The 20,988-nt window shown below is 36.3% G+C and overlaps 1 protein-coding gene across 1 annotated transcript in view; it reads left to right on the top strand.

The window, feature by feature from the left end:
* LOC149807434 (uncharacterized) overlaps nt 1-20,322 on the top strand; it is a 69,351-nt gene extending 49,029 nt beyond the window's left edge. The window contains exons 12-15 of the mRNA XM_089955461.1: nt 2,552-2,640; nt 9,307-9,964; nt 10,628-10,827; nt 13,691-20,322. Coding sequence (XP_089811587.1) covers nt 2,552-2,640; nt 9,307-9,964; nt 10,628-10,677 — 797 coding nt within the window. The 3' untranslated portion in view covers nt 10,678-10,827; nt 13,691-20,322. The remainder of the gene's footprint in view (nt 1-2,551; nt 2,641-9,306; nt 9,965-10,627; nt 10,828-13,690) is intronic.
* Nucleotides 20,323-20,988: the final 666 nt, after the last annotated feature.

Below are 20,988 nucleotides of genomic sequence, written 5' to 3'. Positions count from 1 at the left end.
TGAGGTAGTGTTTGTATTCCTAAAATAGTATGTTTGGGTCATGTATTTGAAAAAGAAACCTGGTTTCTGCACAATAATTTGAGTTCTCCATCATCACCAGAGTTTGTTGATGACTTGCAGTTGAGCTATTAAAGAAACCTATAAATTATTTGCATTCAAAAAACGTAGATGGCTGAAGGAACTGTCATTGGTTGTGGCATGCTTTAAAGAACTACACCCGTCATCCATGTCTTAATAAAAAGCCATCACATATAAAAAAAATACTTTTTATTACTTATTGTTGGCATGATGTAATTAACTACTTTGAATCACATGCAAAAATTAAGCATCTTTTCTCATTCATTGTGGCATGAGATAAAGAAATACTTTCTGTCAGCCCTATCTTGATAATGACCATCACCTGCAAACAGCATCAGCCATTGTGGCATGATATAAAGAACTACGTCTAGATAACCACTCGGAAACACCTTAATTGTATCATTCCACATGTTTGTAATTAGAGTTAGGCCGTGATTGAAAGAAGACAAAAGGGATTTCTGCACAGAAATGAAAGTTATGTAGATAGGAATATTAAACACAGCAGGGACATATTGTATACCATTTATTGTACTCATTTTGCATATTTTAATTAATATCCTATTTCATTTTCAGTGTGTTCGTGGAATTGCTAAACATGCTACAGTAAAACCTGTTATGAGAGATCGCCCCTTCTACCAACAAAAAACGGTCTCTCAAGACAGGTGGTCTCTCATAGCAGATTTGTACAAAAAAAATCAGTTTCCAAGGTCCAGTTTTAGAAAAATTCAAGAACAATAACCACAATCACTGTACATATATTCTGTTCTGTATTAATAGTTCTTGCTAAAATACTGTATGCATTCATCTAAAAAAAATTATATAGCAATATGATATACTTCTAATATCAAACATGAAATCACATTTACATTGGAAGATCACATATTTTAGCATCTGAATTACTCATTTTCCTTTATAACAACCTAAATTTGTTTTACCGACGTTTAAACCTCTTTTTTGCGAGTGGTCTGCTCCTTTTCACTTCTTTCAGTTACAATAATTATTTTCTCGAGCTTAAATTTTGTATCTATTTAATTGGAGGTTCATCCATTGTTATTAAGGTTCTACGTGTTAAAAGTTTTAGTGCTCAATTGTAATATCGAATGTAAAGACGGTTTTGACTGGGCTTTGGGAAAATATGAAAAATCTATACATGTGCATTGCATATCTTACAATTAATGAAATAAAAAGAAACAGTTATCTCATCCAGAAACAGAACCATTGACTCAGAGACAAAAGTCAACGGTTACAGGGATTAACTCTGTAAGCAAGGTGTGCAACCTGGTCACACCAACTTGAATAGACGACAGCTTTGTGACTGGGATGTATTCACTTAACATGGGGGGGGGGATACATCAAACAGCACAAGACTTGAACACTATCAATCGAATGCCGTAAATGATTATATCTTGCTGGTGTAATAGACAATGACCTTGTTTACCCCACCCCATATGGATTAACTCAATATACAAACAATATACGCGAACACTACGTCAACTTTGGCACTACAATGGCAATTCGTGACATGTATAATAGTCTGGTTCCCTGCTTTTTATGCTCCATGCGTTGCTCACCCCATTACGAATATTTGAGAACAACGTCGGGAGCAGACGAAGCAGGGAACCAGACTAGGAAATAATCTTCATATACTTTAGTCTGTTTTACGATAGAAACTATACAATACTATAAGCATATCTAAAAATATTCAGACATCGGTAACCAGCCTATTTTTAGAAATGTTTTAAATATAATTTAGAATGGTATGAGTGGTCGTTTTTACCATAGGTGCTCTACGCGAGCTTGATGTTGAGAATAATCTGACGGAACAAAATCATACAGAGTGACACAATTACCTCAGATTACCCCCATGACCCGTTCTGACATAGGACCCTCTCTATCATAATATATAAGAGAGAAGGTACGTAACTTCTAAATACGTCGTTCCACCCATGACCCTCGATTTCCTTCTGCTATTTCCGTCTTTAAAGGCACACGACCATACTATATAGCTTGTTTTACTCCTGTGATATTTTTCTATTCATCAAGCCATCATTGATATTTCTGCGTTGTGCCAAACGGAAGTTACGGGCTCCGAAACGTGCGATGCGGTTGTTCATAGCAGTGTCAGAATGCATATTTTGCCAAGACATTGCTGTCGCTGGTCACGTTCAACAAGTGGTCACTGATAACAGAGCGTTTATATAATAAAATTGATCTGCGCATTTCGATTGTGGTCAGAAATGACAGGTGGTCACTCCACAGGAGTCTGATGTTTTATCAATAAAGTACTTCAAAATTTCTGACATCATGAAATCACCATAGAGGTAATATAAATAAACATGATATTACCGATAAGGTGATTTCATGTTATCAGAGATTTCGCCATACTTTATTGATAAAACGTTAGATTCCTGTGGTCGCTCATAGCAGAGGTCGCTCGTGGCAGTTTTTACTGTATTATTTTATTTATATGCAGAAAATCAAAAAGTTCCAGAAGTCTTGGGGAATGATGGAAGAAAACTGCCTGTCACTGCGGAGACATTTACACAGACAGAACAGGGAATTGTAAGTAATCATTTTATGATAAATGCAACACATTAATAATTATTTATACATGGAGGAGAGTTTTGTTCTATGTTAATACTGGATATATTTGTGTGTTACGAAAACATGATTTTTGTAACAAGTATATAGGTTTTGGTATCACAAAATGAAATATATTTGGTATTAACATAGGAAATGAAAATGTTCTTTTCATTATATATATTTAGAAGTTTAAACTCAGTCAGCGGCACAACATGCTCACCCCACCCCCTTTTCATAAATTTACCTCACTTTTCCTAGCCTGATCATATAATTGTACATGACATAAGAAAGCGATATAATTGGGTTGACCTAATCTGTAAATTACATTTTTGCCATTTTCTAAACTATTTGACCCTATCTGAAAACAATGCAAGCCTGATTCAGCAATGCATCACAGCTGGTTTATCATTGTTGTCAAGGAATTAAGGGGAAATAACTTCAGAGAGATGTGAATTACATCTGGTTCAATTTCGTTATCAAGGAATAATATCTCTGTGTGAAGTGTGTTGGTGTGATTTTGATTTTTAACGTAGTTTTAAAAATTTTAGTCATATCGCTACAATGTCTGCAGTGTTATAGTTTATAGTGATGTTATTCATGAGCACTGTGCATCATTCTGCAGACATGTAACATTTTGTCCCACCCAGTCACATTATCCTCACACCATTACGACAAGTCCTACCACTAGACTCTTAATTCTGAGCACCAAGCAAGGCAGCTGCTAATACGTTTTTATAAGTCTCTAGTATGATTTGGCCTTGGTTTGAACCTGTGACCTCCCACATCTGAGGTGGACGTTATAACCACTTATGCCACTGGAGTGGTCTGTCTGAAATTTAAGGCTGTCCCTAATTGTTCTAGCACACAAAACGCTTGTTTTTGCTGTTGCTAGTACAACTTTTGTTGGTACACACAATCATATGTCACATGACATGATGGGAAATCTTATATTTTGACATATGAATATATGAGGATATATTTATTTTTCATATTTGAAAATGTAAGGATGTAGTTTTCATATGTCAAAATATAAGGATATCTTTTTCCACATGGAAAAAATATAGGATTGAGAAAAATATGAAAATTATTTTGCCAATATGTATCTATATTTCACACTTAAGTATATAATATATTATATTACTTATTATGATATTTGTTATTTTCATTACTGTTAAAATATAAGAATTATAAAAATAAACTATATATAAACTGACATATAATTGATTACTTTATTTCTGAGAATTAGTCTTAAAGCGATAAGACATTATTTATATGTATGTAATATTATTTATTGCTTAAACTTTACAATTATTATTATTATCATTATTATTATTATTTAACAAGAGATTAATCTACTGCATGAATTTTTGTTATAATCTTGTGTGTGTTTATGTGTTTGTAATGAAATTGCAGTAATTGTTGATATTTCTTCAGTAAAGTTGAGTTCATTTCGATCATTTCTGGCCCTTACATGGACTGTTTAATTATAGTCTTTACCAATCTTGTTGATTATGTCATTCTTGAAATACAGAGTTGACTCTTTCAATTAATGAGTCTCAGTGTTGGGGTCCTAGGTGGCCTAATGGTCTGAGACGATGTCGTTTACTGATGACTCGCATCTCACATCCGTCTGCATGGGTTCTCATTTTGGCTCGACCAACATGAGTATGTGAGAAAGGGTTTTCTTGCCTTCTTCCTTTACCAAATATATTGGGAACCATGTATCGACTATCATGTGCTGAAAAATTGCATTAAACCCAACAACACAACACCTGTTGCAATACAGGTTTCTTTGTTGGTCTTAGTGATTCTTTAGTTAGGGGAAAATATGCTGTTTTTTACCTCTTCTTTAAATCTTCCCATGCAAGTAGTGATGAATTGAAAAGGTTATCCCTGAGCACCAACTCTCCCATGAACTCCTTCTGAACACTTTTCTTCATTGAAGGTCTCGCAGCAGTGGTGCTGCTTGCATAGCAACTATACGAGAAACCTATTTTCAACTTTACCAGTTAGCAAAGTTTTATTAAATTTGCTACACATGTTCCTTATGACTTTCTACATTAAAGGACCCATGGTGGCTGTGTGATCTACAGTGCATGCCTTTACCAATAACTGCCATCTCACGTCTGTCCATATGGGTTTGAACCTTGAGTTTGGCCAATGATGGTATTTGAGAAAGCTTGCTAGTAGCTTCCCCATGGTTCACTCTTTCTTATCAGGATTTTCCAGGGTCTTCTTCAGCCATTTATACTAGCCACATGAATAGACCATTATCTGCTGAATATTGGTAGTAAAACCCCAAAATAACATTCTCCAGTCAATAAAATTGTGACCAGAGTATCCGCCAGACAACAGTATAGGCTGCTTAGCAACAATATTGAACAAATCTACCTTTGTATTCTTTACAAGAGCAGCCAAGTCAGTATCAATCAAATTTCATAGGAATATTTCATACGACATGCTTTGTCAAACATTGTTTTGGGTGACACCTCTAGATACAGTGTGGCTTACTCAGAAACCAAATGGAAAACTTAATGTCTAGTTGTTCTATAGAACAGTTGAGCCAGTTCCAATCAAACATAGCAGGAATGTTTCATAGGAAATGTGCCTTCAAGTTGTGTTTACTGTGGCTCCATTGGAATTTGTTTGGTTTCCATTGTGACTATATGGTGTTATGACACTATGGTCTTAAACTAAGGAACAGTAAAGAGGGATAACCAACAAGTTTTGTAAAATTCAACAAATAATTTAGTTCACTTCAAAACAAAGTGAAAATAAAAGACGAACTTAAAGTATTATGAATTAAATCCAAAATAGTTTAAAAGGTTACATTACCAGTCATAATGAATAAAGTTCTAATTCAATTCCAGTGGTGTTAGAAACAAAAAGCTTCCACTGTTGATGTGCCTGTAGTAGCCTGTGATATGGGGATATATCAATAATCATTTAACGAATGACAATCATATAACCAAAGATGACATTGTCTGAATTCACTATAATTCCAAGTCAGTGTCTCTATCCAAGAATATTATTGAGCACTTTGTAATTCCAGTGAATAATAATATGATGTGGCGACATACCAATAAAGAATGACAGTCATATAACCAAAGATGTCCTTGTCTGAATTCACTATAATTCCAAGTCCAATTATTGAGCACTTTGCAATTCCTGTGAATTATACTTTGAATAAATCAAATCAACATATTCAGAGTTTAGACAATATCAGTTACAGATTGCAATTGTACTTAACACATAATGATACAAATCTAACAAATAATACAAATTTAATATATATATATATATATATATATATATATATATATATATATATATATATATATATATATATATATATATAACAATTGGAATTTTCAGTCTTCTCTACAAAGCTGCGCCAATTTTATCAGACTTAGACTGAATGTTTCTAAGAAGGTGTTCCACCAGACATTTATGAAATGGTGCACCACTAGCAATAGTGTGGATTCCTTACCAACCAAGTTCAAAGCCTATTGTAATCTTCTTCCCCAAATTGTATAATTTATGATGATGTCGTTTTGGTCCAAAATTAAAATAGTACCAGCATAGCATCCAATATGGCCATTAAGGTGTCCATCTTAAAAATCTTTTTGTGCTAGGAATATCAGAAATGGATTCAACACTGAATAGATAAATAGAAGAAACGGTCATATCTTGGATTCGTGGAAATTCATTCCAGCTAATATGGTATCAATCCATTCAAGGACTTCTTATTTTAATACTCAATTACAAGAATATTCATTCTTAAAATGAATTACATAACCTACCTTTCTTAATATCCTATACCAAATTTATGAACAAAAATCCTCTCCAAAATATTGAATTAAATATGTGGAGTGCATTTTCATTTTGTACCTATATACCAGGTATATTTCATCATATGGTACATAAAACAATATTCTAATGCATGGCAAAGCTGCATACGAGGTATATTTCATCATATGGTATATACAACACAATATTCTGATGCATGGCAAAGCCATCTGTTCACACGAAAGGAAATCAAGTAATGTGCTAAGTTCACTTGGCATCAGAATCCGATCAACATGACAACAACCAAATTCCAGTCTTAATTATAGCAGTTGGATTATCTTTGTTCTCTCTTTATGCTTTGTTTTTTAATTCAGACCACTGTATTTAGTGATGAATAAATTGTTAATCAATATAATGACAGTAGGAGGGCTTAATCATGTTTGATCAGAAAAGGATTGAAATAAATGACTGCATAATCTTTTATAAATATATATGTATCATCACATGGCGGTTTCTTTTCTCTCTTGCTCTACTAATATGGGATGGTCAGTCCTTAATCACAAGTTTGGTATCACTGCTCCTCCCAAGCTACTTACAGGTTGCCATGAAACTTTGTACGCACATGAATCACATGGTCTGGTTGGTTCAAACTGAAAATGGTGCCAATCTTGCATCCAATATAGCTGTCACAGTAGACATTATATACATCGCTTTATTGCTACTCATCTTGAGTGGCTATTCACATCAACATGCAGTTTCCACTAAAAGACTTCCTATTTGTGTCTAGTTGGACCGAAATGAGAATGGTGTCCAGCAATGCTGACACAGTAGCCATATTTAACTTTTTTATTGCTACTCCAGCTGAATCTATGGTGGCATAAAAATGAAGTCTCCCCTATAAAGCTTCCTATGCTGTATAGCTGTAAATGGTGCCAATTTAGTATCCAATATGACAGCCATATTAGACACCACTAAACAATTATTTTGCAAGTCCTCCAGAATGAAAAATCGTATCAAAATGGGGTTTTCACTAGATGACGTATTCTAATGTTGCGTTATAATGGCGCTGCTCAGACATCCAATGTGGCCAAGACAGTGGCCATCTTGAAAAGATTGTTATCGTATCTTCTTCTGGATGGCTGGTCATATTGTCAGTGTGCTTTAGTGACAAAAAACTTTGATGATAAGTTAGTCTTATGTCAATAGGTGCCAGTCTCATAACACATATGCCCACGTGGCAGCCATCTTGGAAATCTTATCCCCTCTCCTTCAAACTGAAAACCGTAAAAGTCTTATCAGCATAGGGTTTTATCCAGAAGACTTCTGATGTTGAGCCTAAATAAAATGGTACTAATGTGATGTCCAATATGGCTACCATAGCGGCCATCTTGAAAATCTTGTTAATGTTACTATTAAATGAAAAGTCTTTTTGGCATGGGTTTTTCATCGGAAGTGTTTCTAATATTGTCTATTTGGTCAGAAATAAAAATGATGCAAGTGGATGCTCAATATGGCCACCATTGTGACAGTCTTGCCAATAGTGTAACCCCTACTCCGTCTGAGTGTATGATCATATCAACATGACGTTTTGAGCAGTAGGCTTCTTATGCCTTGTTGGTCATAAGTGAAGATGGTTACCATCTACATTCAATGTGACTGCCATGATGGACAGATTGAAAATTGTGTTGTCACCATTCCTCCTGAATAGATGGCCATATTGGCATGGGGTTGTAACCAACAGACTACTAATCATTAATGATGTCTGCGTGGTCCAAAATTAAATGGCACCAGACTGACATCAAGTATGTCCACAACTGTGGCTAATTTGAAAATATTTTCATTGCTGAAGAATATCAGATGGTTACAAGTCTCTGCAGTTTAAGGGAAGATGTGGTTTTATCTTTAATCCCTGGAAATTCATTTTTTGTCCTGTAAAAAAAAAGCATCAGTTCCTTGGAGAGACTGTTGTTAAATTTAAAATCCATGGAATTGCGTGCCCATGAATATGAACTTTTCAACCAGACAGGGAAATGTGACACCTGCAAATTTAAAGTGGTTGACAATAAGTTGCATTTTCTTTAAATGACCAGAACTATTCATGCAAGGGCTGGAATCGGCCAAATCACACCTATTTTCCCTGTCACCCAGTGCAACAACCAAGAGGCTGAACTGAATCAGTTGCATTTGGCTACTAGGGAAATTTTAGACAGGAGAGAGATTTTGAATCCTTTTGGGTACTTTGTTTCAGTGCAAATTGACAATATTACTCTGACACTGAAGGTATGAAAAATGTTTTGTTATTTTTGCAAATTGACACAATTCAGTTTGAGTCCTTTATTTCAAATACTGTGCTCAGTTTTACAATAGGCATGTGTATCAGGCACCATGAGCATAATTTTTTTGGGAGGGTGTATTTCAGTTCCTGACCTCAGGTGTACAATAGGCTTGTATTTCCGAAACTGCATGCTCGGTTTTACAATAGGCATGCATTTCAGACACTGCATGCTCTGTTTTACAATAGGCATGTATTTCAGACACAGCATGCTCAGTTGTAAAATAGGCATGCATTTTAGGCACTGTGTGCTTAGTTTTACAATAAACATGTATTCCTTACACTGTGCTCAGCTTTATAGTAGTGTTTGGAGAAGGGTGAAATTGAAGTAATATGTACACAACTAGTACATGAAGCCAGTGCCTTATGAGTGACTATCAAAAATACTTCAGCAAGTATGAACAAATGGCCTACAAAGCATGTCTTAAAGTTTATTTTTATTGTGTAATGTAATTGATTTTGTCTGAATTGGAAATGGTCATTTAACTTCAGTATGTATATATGGGTATAAATCTTTCCAACAGCTGCAACAAGAATTAGACCAAAGAGTGTTGTCTGCCTCTGAGGCGTACCAAGAAGAGGAAGGTCAAGATGATGCACCTATTACCCAGGAGCACATCAATCATGCTCGCCTTTGCAATGCACTGACAACGGTTTGTGCTGATGCATTGAGGGAGATTCTTGTCAACCAAATACCAATTCCGTATGCCAATATCTATCAAGCAATCCTTGCCAATGAAGTCAACCTGACCAGGAAACTGAGCAATGACCAATGTGATGTGGTTTTCCCAGATACTCCGGGTACTACGGGAACAGTGGACCAGTTTGACATTTCATTGCTCTGTGCTATAATACGAAATGTAAGATCGGTTCCTGCTCCAACAACTGGGTGGGGAAACCCTCCAGTAGATCAACCAAGAGACACAAGTCTAGGCGCCAGTGTGGAACGAATCCGGTTCTGTAGGAACAAAGTTAGTGGCCATTCTGTCGATGGTAAGATCGGTATAAAAGAGTTTAAGGATTACTGGCAGATGATTGATGATGTGATTCGTGATATTGAAAGTGTTATTGGAGTCCGGGGCTACCGAGTACAGTTGGAGAAACGTAAAAATCAGCCCATCACCCCATATGAAGCCTGTCGACTTCAGCGTCAGTTCCAGGAGTATAAGAAACAAGTTGAAGGTAAATTTCAGTTAATAATGTTATGGTATCATTTTCTCTTATATTTAGCCATATGCCTCCTCTATCTTGCTACCCGATTGTGCTACATATAGCTGGCTATGTGCCCGCTTTCTATCCATGAAAATAAGTCATGGCTTATTGATGGGCTTAGGAGTTAGATTGAAGGCAACTAGTCTACTTGTCCTTTTTGATGGACTTTGTAGCATTGATTGAAATCAGTGTTTTCTTGTTATTTTTTTGGCTTTGTGGCTCTGATTGAAAGCAATGTCTACTTGTCCTTATTGATAGATTGAAAGCATCTGGCAACTTGTTCTTATTTATGGGCTTAGTAGTACTGATTTATTTCCATCGGTTCCTTTAGAGTGGGGTGAAAAAAAGAAGGGCCACAATTATGAGATTTTTTTCACTGATTATATTCGATAAGTTCAACAAATTTCGTTTATGTTGATACTAATGGTTGCAAGATACCTATGGGGGGGGGGTACGCACTTGCAGATAAGTTAGAGGGTGATACCTCAGTTATCATGTTACAGATTGGACAGAACACAAATCTTGTGTAAATGGTTTTCCATTCTTTTTACACTGTACTACTCAAAATGATATCTGTAGTACCTAATCAAACTTGGAGCCAAAATGAAACATTTCTTCTTACTTTTCTTCTAGATGCAAAAGAAAAGGTTCGGATTGCCATGGAGGCTGTTCAGAACCTGTAGACATGGAGACAGACGTCCATTGTACATTCATGAGAAGAATGTGGTCAACATTCGTATGCATGCAGGTGGCAGTGAAAGTCTGCACACATAATCATGACCACTCTCACCACAGAGAAGGTATCCAATGTATAGTAATTACTTCCTTTTGAGGTATGTATGTATTTGGTTCCAACATGGTTTTCATGAATGATTTTATTTCTGGGTAACTATGTATATTTTGATATTGGTTCTGACATGATTTCCACTGTCAACTTCTTTCTGAGGATGGATACTATTGGATACAACATGGCTTTTATTGTTGAATTCCTTTCTGGGTATGTATACTACAGGTAACAACCTGGTTTTGTGCTGTTTATGTTCTTTCTAGGTATGCATACTACTAGTTCCAACATGTTTTTTACTGTTTGGCTTCCTTTGTCAGAATGTATGCAGTTTGTCACAACATGGTTTTCACTCTTGACTTCCATTATGTACATCTATACTACTGGTGCCAATCTGGTTTTTGCTGTTTACATCCCTTTCGGGTATGCATATTGTATTGCAGCTTGGTTTTCACTGTTGAGTTCCATTTTGGGAATGTACTATGTTTGTTTGAACATTGTTTTCACTGCTCACGTCATTTCTTGGTAATTATACTATACATTCCAAAATGGTTTTCACCATGACTTCCTTTCAGAGTAAGTATGTATTGATATTGCTTCCAAATGGTATTCACTGTTGACATCCATTCTGGGTATGTATAATGTATATTCTAGGTGCCAGCATCGTTTTTGCCATTTACCTTTTTTCTGGCTATGTATAATATTGGTTTTATCAACGTTTTCACAGTTAAATCCCCTTCTTTGTATGTATACTCTTGGTTCCTGCATAGTTTCGCTGTTGACTTCCTTTCCGATTATGTATACTTTGATATTGGTTCCTTCACGGTTTTCATATTGACTTCCTTTCAGGTTATGTATTCTTTGTTACTGGTTCCTTCATGGTTTTCACTGGTAACTTCCTTTCTTGTTATGTAAACTCTGATATTGGTTCCTTCATGGTTGTCAGTTCTGACCTCCATTCTGGGTATGTATACATTGATATTGGTAACCACACGGTTTCCACTGTTGACATCATTTCAAGGTATATTTACTATTGGTTCCAATATATTGTTCACTGTTGACTTCCTTTCTGGGTATGTATACATTTACATTAGTCCATCTTCAAGGTCACGTTCATTTGTTACGTTACCCTTTAAAGATAGTAGCCTTCTCTTTTGTTACTATTAATAATTTCTTTGCCACATGACAAAATATCATTCAATTCGTTATTCTCTTTCTTCTCTTTTGTTAATATTGTGCCACATGACAATAATAGTAAATATTTGTGTCTGTCCATCCATCAAACGTCCGTTAAGCTTTGCAGTTAGGTCAGTTTTATTATATCTAAAGGATAAATGCATGACACTACTTAAATTCAAATGTCATTTGACTCTACCAGTAATATCAGGTATCGGAACCGGTTTTCAAGACAATTAGACACACAGATGACCAATCATGTGGCTTCTGAGGGTCTTTTCTTATCCAGAGTCAGGTAGAGATGACACGGATGAGTTAATCCTCCTTTATTGAAGGATATTAGATTACACATACCTAGAAGGATATTGGATCTTTATTTAAAATATTTATAGATAAAACTACATGGATTAAAAGGATATTGGATTTCATGCATTTAGAACGATATGTACTTGAGGATGTTGGATTACATGTATTAGAGGATGTTGGATTACATGTGTTAGAGGATGTTGGATTACATGTATTAGAGGATGTTGGATTACATGTATTAGAGGATGTTGGATTACATGTATTAGATGATGTTGGATTACATGTGTTAGAGGATGTTGGATTACATGTATTAGAGGGTGTTGGATTACATGCATTTAGAAGAATATTGGTATTTCTTCATGATATGAAAAAGACATGAGTATCAATATTTTCCAAATTATGTCCCTTTAATTCATTTTGATCATGTACTACTTTAACCATCAAAGTTGTCAATATTTTCAGTTCATTTGTTGTCTGCTTCATAATTCGAAATCACATCATTCTCTACAGGTTAAACCTCTGAACACCTATGTTTCAATTTGATGGCATGACATATACCATAGTCAAGGTCATATCTTCAAGGTCAAGATTACTTATAAATATTCACACGTACGTTGTGACATAATTACTTTATCCTATGAGCATTTCTGCCCATAATAAATATAGCACTTTCACTAAGGCCACACCGAGTTCATCATGCAGAATTTAAGATAACTTCATGGTGATGTCACTATAAGTGTTACAAGATGAACTCTGGTAGGCACAGTATAGAAATTCATCGAATTTACTTGTGTCAGTGAATACAGGAACACCTCTCCACCTTTTCTTTTACTCATATCTACCCAAACACCATCCCTTGTAGTCTTACACCTACAGTATTGTACTATATCATACGTTGAGTGAACATAGGAACCTACTGGAGGCAAAAGAAAGATGGTATGATGGTAAAATTGCAATTTCCCACTTTATCCTACCTTCTTTGCAAGAAGAAGCTAATAGAGTAAATATCGTAACATGTGCCATGTCAGTCTAATATATTAATATTTACCATATCAGTCTAATATTGTCGCATGCACCACATCAGTCTAATATCATAACATGTATCATGTCAGTCTAATAACGTAATATGTACCATATCAAATCCAATATTGTAACATGTACCATATCAGTCTGATAGCCTAACATGTACCATATCAGTCAAACATTGTAACATGTACCATAACAGTTTAGTATCATAAATATCATATCATTTACCATATCAAATATCATAACATGTACCATATCAGTCTAATATCATAACATGTACCATATCAGTCTAACATTATAACATGTACCATAACAGTGTAGTAACATAAGTATCATAGCATTTACCATATCAAATATCATAACATGTGCAATATCAGACTTAAACTATTATTTTTGTGCAACAGAAACACTTTACCACCTGAAACAAACCAAATCCTCTGATGAAGAGTTCACCAATCCTCCATGTGCTACGTCTTCAGTGGATGTTTTTGAGGTCTTCCTTGGTCTTCTTGAAGTCTCTTTGGCCCACCAGCCGAATGCTAATCGGTACTGGACAAATCTTGTGTGTGTATTATGAACCTTTTTGAAGTTGAACATTGTGAAAAGCTACTGAATACATCAGTAACTATTTTTGTTAGAATTACAAAACTGTGTAACATAAGAAGAAACAACATGGAACTTCGGACCAAATTTTTATATCCATGTAAGGCAGTTTGTAAATAATTTGTAAATAATTTTAACTTGAACGGTGGTTTTAATGCTCCTTATCAAAATCAGATGATCCGAAAAGAATATTCCCCCGTATGGGAGCTACAAAATCACAAGATTAGTATTATGTTATTCCCATGAGATGACCATTTTGAGTCATATAACATGCCGATATTCTTGTTGAAGATTCAGGTAGATATTAAAATATTATTAATATTAGACTGAATGAATGGAGCGGTTGCTTCTTTAAAACGTGCATATTAATCTTAGAATAAAGGAAGGGGATGAATGTGTGTATTTAAAACGTGTATATGAATGTTAGAATGAAATAAGGGAATGGCTGTCTTTAAAACATTCATAGTAATCTGAGAATGAAGGAATCGAATTCCTGTTTTTCTTCATTAAATACATTGGTCAAACACAGTACCTTAGGAGGGCTATTACTGCACTAAACATTATTTGCCCACCTATGTGTTGGTTGGGTAGATTCATCTCCCCTTTTCATGGGGATTAGCACCATGTCACTTGAATAACTCAGCTACTACTTCTGTTTGTACCAAGCAACACTCTCTCCTCATGAGCGACCTCGCAAACACCTCTACCATATTTCTGGAGTTCTCCATTGACATACTTGAGGACTCTTCGCTTCAAAAGGAAATTATTTTCCATTTTTATTTACAACTTTTCTTTCTTTTTATGACGTCAAAGTTCTGCCTTTGCAATTACCAATTTGCCATCACTTAATACTATTTATGTACTTGCATGGATAGCCTATGCAATTTCACGAGAGTTATGGCTATAGCTTTAATTTATATATGCATACAAGTCTGTAGTGGGTTTTAGAAAACTCATATGTATGATTTTCGCAAGGACTTGATACAAAGAGGTAAGTTTTCTATGCCAATGCAATACTAATTTATGTGCACCAAGTTTTACTGAATTTACCTGTATAACTGAGAATTTATATTACATATTGACTCGTCATTGCCTTGATTAGGCCATCTGCTATCACACATTCATAGTTGTATATATGACATGCTCTTGATTTTGCCTGAACATAACGCCATTGGTCAATTCCTTACAGGGACAAATTGTTTCACAATGGATATTGTACCACATTTGTTTCTTGAGTATCAATACGGTGATTCAGTGTCTTAATTTCTTTGCAGGTTTTTGTGTGTAATATAGAAACTCTGTTTATATTACTATATAGCTTCCGACTTGGTCGGATAAGTACAGGTAAGTTTATTATACATGGTTTACTCATTGGTGTCCAGTTCATGCATGTTACTGCCTGCGACGCTTAACTGATTTTATTTGCATACACAATAGAGCAACTGGCCTTTCTAAGTTTAAGTTGTTTCTAGAACTCTTGTTTGTACATACACGACGCTTCTATGATTCTGCCTTACAGGCAGTCATTTTAACATGCCTACATGTTATTTGTGACCTATAATTGATTATTTAGTGACCATTTTCTTAATATTAATACTGAGGCTATAATTATCGACTGTACAGGTCATGTGTGCCTCCTGCAGATATTTATCATAGTGAATAACCCTGCACGGATTCTTGCAACATCAAAAAGCAGGACACTCCCTACACTGAATGTATATAGGGACAGCTGTTTTGTTTTGCAGATTTAGACCATGGGAGAGACCAGTCCGATAACCACACAACATATTTAATTTTCACCGCTTATCATTCGGGGAATACATATAAGTGTTCATGCCTTATCATTTATGGGCAGCGAGAAGGAGACCAGCAACAAGCATCAGTTGATAGTCTCGATTTATCAGTGTATGGACCTGGTACGTGGATCAATATCTCGCACCCCTTCCCACCCTCAAGAACTGGACATCATCATGCCAGCCATGATGGCCAATTTCCTTCACGACCGGACATGACCATATAACTCTGATTACAATGGACCATGACTAAACATTAGCACAGAGTATCAGCCACCAGAAACGAACTGGTCCAGTTCCACAACTTTCATAATGCTGAAGGTTCATCCTGCATATGACGCCCATCTTAGTTCTATAATACCAAAGAACCCACTTCATGAAACCAGTTACACAAAGACCATTCTAACTTGCATAGTGCTACTAAGCACATACCGCGGACGACAAAGAGTATATACAGACACTCTCATGGATCAGTATAATTGCATAGTACCTTTGGGCACTCCTGTGAAAGGAGTACTGTTTAAATAGGCACTTATGGAATAATTTTACCCACATAGAACTTCAAAACTTCCGGCATACGATGTCCATCTTGGGACCTCGGTTTTTGAGAGATGTCTCTTTACTCGCCCTAAAACTGCTGCCACCCGAGAGACTCTACTTAGCGACACATTAGACGTAATGTGATCAGGCTCAACCGGACATTTCAGTTTTCTTGTCATTATTAGATTGTACTTTGATGAGCGAAACTCGGCCTTGGAGGCTTGGACTAAGTTTCCTGACCAATCCCATAGGAGTTCTGTCCTCCTTTTTCTACGTCATCTGCTTGTTCTACAGTTCTAGCATCAGGTGAAATTGTCTACAGAAGTTTCTACTTTTAGTTGCTTCCACAATCTGAGCAGTTACTGACACTGTAGGACTGATAACATCATCAAATATGTGTTTCAGGCGTCTGCGGGTGTGTTATATAATAAATGCCTTATATGTGTTCCAATTAAATACTCATGAGATGAATCGCAACATTGAGACTTGTGAGGTCAACCTTGCATCTGATATTATGACGATCCTCAATATACATGCCACATGCTAACATCCTTCCACCTCAGATCCCACCAGTATTAGCGAGAGCATATTCATAGATATGTCCAATTCATAACACAGAGGCACAACAAATTATATCCATAATATCAACTACGAACTTGCAACATGAGGAAACGATACATTGCTCGCTATCTCCACCTTTCTGACCAATCATGGCCCAAGATACGGTCTTAACCTTCATCATCTATTCTCTTCGTTTTATGATCAGGTTGACAGAATGTGCATTAAGTCACCATCCCTCTCAGTCGCAGATATAACGGCGGGATTTCCAAGACAACCAGCACGTTCGCACGGACATTCCTAGAGCAAATGCCATTGGGACACAGTGCAATAACTCCAGAACTAAGCGAAGAGTCAGAGGGAGGTCATTTTCATCAGTGTTCCACAAGACCATCCCTATCTCCATGACAGACATACAGACATACAGGCTACCCATCCCACCCTTATCTCAGATCCAGGTAGGGAGAAGGCTCCAATATTTTGTGGCTGAATGGGTAAGATTTACCATGACGACGTGGAACTCGGCAATATTTTCATGGTAACTCTGTATCACGTTAAGTGCACCTACTCAACCTTTGAACATTCCTTTACTTAATCCTCAAAATAAGCACATTCAATCAACACGGTTACACTTTTGGGTTTGTATAGAAATACAACAAATGGTCCTAATGCCGCCCATTGTGGAGACTATGGAATCGGTGTGAACTTGAAGGAGACATTATTTCATGCCCTAACTTAAATGGCTTCTAGAAGTTATGTGAGTCACCTACAACAACTTACAAGCAGCAAACAAGTTACATTTTGGAGCAGCACACGACTTCACGTGTTACCATCCTTTCATTCTCAAGCTCGTTTCAAGGAGAACACATCCGAACTCATATGATTTAAAGATTTGGTCAGCTAAGTCCCGAATCAACATTAAAATAAGAGACAATGTGTCCCCCGGGAAAGAGACTTGAATTCATGCAAAGGTAAGTTCCGTGCCTTTTTGGAGCCATTAGTCCTTGGTCATTTTATTTGGTTCCCATAACTATGATTACATGGTCCAGGTGGAGACTGAACTCTTGACCATTGGACCGTCTCTCACAATTGGCAACCATATGATGTTGCATCTCAAAGGCACTCTGACAATCACTATCGCTGCAGATGAGAATGCAGAGGGCTGGGGAGCTAGTCCCCTACCATTTTAGACTCACATAGGAGCATATCCCCCCCCCCAGGATCATAAGTTACATGTCAACATCATCGAAATAGAAACTGTTGTATAAAGCCTGTACTATGTTAGCTGATGAACATACATGGGAATGGAGTATTCATTTTGTCGGATAACTTCACCGTCGTGACTTATCTCAAAAGCAAAGTTGAACAAGCACTCCGACCCTTGTGTTCTTGAGTGGGACTTTCTAAAGTGGTGCCCCAATGACAATTTGGGTTTAAGTTTGACATATCCTAGGTTCTGCATGAAACAACTAATAAAACAGACTGGTCTCTTCATCCCTCAGTCTCATAAGATAGATTCTCGATGGGATCATGTATGATGTATATTGGTGAGAAGGTGGAATGCTAAAATACAACCTTTGTCTCAAAAGTCCTAGACCCAACGACCTGGATAATTGATGCTTTATATAGACTGGAATGGCTGAATGTATACACTTCTCTAACACCATAGGTCCAGAACCTGATATGGGAAACAAACTTTACTGCTTCCTCATCTTGATTACTAAACTCAAATGAGGAATATTGGATGAAAATGGTCAATCTAGCAACATAATCACCAGTAATCGCAGTATCCTGTCATCTACGTTAAGCAACCACAATGGCAGGCGATTCGCCCCAACCCAGAGTTACTGAATCAACACGTTAGAATCTTCTGAAACGCTCTTAAGAACAGTTTTCACAACCAGAGGTAGAGAATCTCTCAGGTGAAATGGCCATCCACCTTAGAAGCCAACGACGGCAATCGAATATATTCTCAGTGGAGTACTTTATTCCAAATGAGGTATCCACACTACAATAGCTAAGTTTATATGGCTCCTCGATCAGAAACAGTTAACACAGATTACGGTTAGATCTACTGTTCCCCGATCACTGGCATACCATATTTTATCATGGAAGAGAGTGTATTGGACAAATTAAAGACCTATCTGATCTTCTATTTATTTAGAGTTTACCTGGTCAATGACACTGGACATCTGCCCAAGTGGAATTTATTATGGGATAAGACCCTTATGAACTGCTCTCAAGAGCTTAGTTAGCGCACTTATCATATAAGTCCTGCCTCCTCAAATAGTTTGGCATTTAGCAAGCAAATCTGCATTACAATTCTTTTTGGTTGACCCATCTATTTGCATTTCCAACATAATGGAACAATATTGCACACGAGGCCCGCTGCTTTCATTACCAAGAACAGGCTCCCGATCATAAGGAATCCGATATTAATAGTAATTTCCATCTATCCTGGTCACTTCATCTCAAGGTATTTCAGAAATATCGAGCGGTTGCATTGAGGGAGATCACGCCTGCATTTACCTTCAAGAGGTGGAGGATGATATATCAATCTAGTCATTTTCATCCTGAATAAAGTGGGCTATATGTCCCGCATATCAGACGTAACCCACAATGATGAGTTTGTGTCGCATATTGGCTCATGATGTTAGAACTAGTCACCAAAGTTTTTGCATATGAATTAACTCTTCACAACCATTACCAATGCCATGCGATGGGGATCTTGACACACTTATCCAGTTCCTATCAGAGAGCTTTCATCCTAACAGGCTCAACTCGATCTGGAGGAACCATTAACTGTGTAACAAAAGGTTACACTTCCAGAGTGTTTGACATCTTCAAACAGAAGTGGCTTTATGACGTCTACTGGATTTGCGACCTATATTTTTTCCCTTTTGTCGACAGAGTCTTTTCAAATCAGGTTATCTATAAACTGTGTCACATAGCTTATGACACCAGAGATGGCATCTTCTGGGTAAAGTGGCGTATCTCCCTCCACCTCGTACCTATTCACCTACAATATTATCATTAAGTAATGTATTTAAAGAAGAAACCGAGTTTCTTCAAGAATATTTATCCAATCATAATACACCTACAACTTTATAGTTGTTTAGCCTGTGACGGCTGGACTTAAAAGGTTGTAGCAGTTCTCCTAAATTATTCTGATTGGGTACGTATTCTCGACATGTGCGTTTTAATCTTAGCATGAAGGAATGGAATGAGTGTATGTCTCTAACATCTGTATTTTATTCTTAGAATGAAGGAATGGAATGAGTATGTGTCTCTAACATCTGTATATTAATCTTAGAATGAAGGAATGGAATGAGTATGTGTTTCTAACATCTGTATATTAACCTTAGAATGAAGGAATGGAATGAGTATGTGTCTCTAACATCTGTATATTAATCTTAGAATGAAGGAATGGAATGAGTATGTGTCTCTAACATCTGTATATTAATCTTAGAATGAAGGAATGGAATGAGTATGTGTCTCTAACATCTGTATATTAATCTTAGAATGAAGGAATGGAATGAGTATGTGTCTCTAACATCTGTATATTAATCTTAGAATGAAGGAATGGAATGAGTGTGTGTCTCTAACATCTGTATATTAATCTTAGAATGAAGGAATGGAATGAGTGTGTGTCTCTAACATCTGTATATTAATCTTAGAATGAAGGAATGGAATGAGTGTGTCTCTAACATCTGTATATTAATCTTAGAATGAAGGAATGGAATGAGTGTGTGTCTCTAACATCTGTATATTAATCTTAGAATGAAGGAATGGAATGAGTGTGTGTCTCTAACATCTGTATATTAATCTTAGAATGAAGGAATGGAATGACTGTGTCTCTAACATCTGTATATTAACCTTAGAATGAAGGAATGGAATGAGTGTGTGTCTCTAACATTTGTATATTAATCTTAGAATGAAGGAATGGAATGAGTGTGTGTCTCTAACATTTGTATATTAATCTTAGAATGAAGGAATGGAATGAGTATGTGTCTCTAACATCTGTATATTAATCTTAGAATGAAGGAATGGAATGAGTATGTGTCTCTAACATCTGTATATTAATCTTAGAATGAAGGAATGGAATGAGTATGTGTCTCTAACATCTGTATATTAATCTTAGAATGAAGGAATGGAATGAGTATGTGTCTCTAACATCTGTATATTAATCTTAGAATGAAGGAATGGAA

Source organism: Sinohyriopsis cumingii, chromosome 1, assembly GCF_028554795.1.
Source record: "Sinohyriopsis cumingii isolate HCF-2022 chromosome 1, ASM2855479v2, whole genome shotgun sequence".
Lineage (NCBI taxonomy): Eukaryota > Metazoa > Mollusca > Bivalvia > Unionida > Unionidae > Sinohyriopsis > Sinohyriopsis cumingii.
This window is presented reverse-complemented; position numbering and strand designations above follow the sequence as displayed.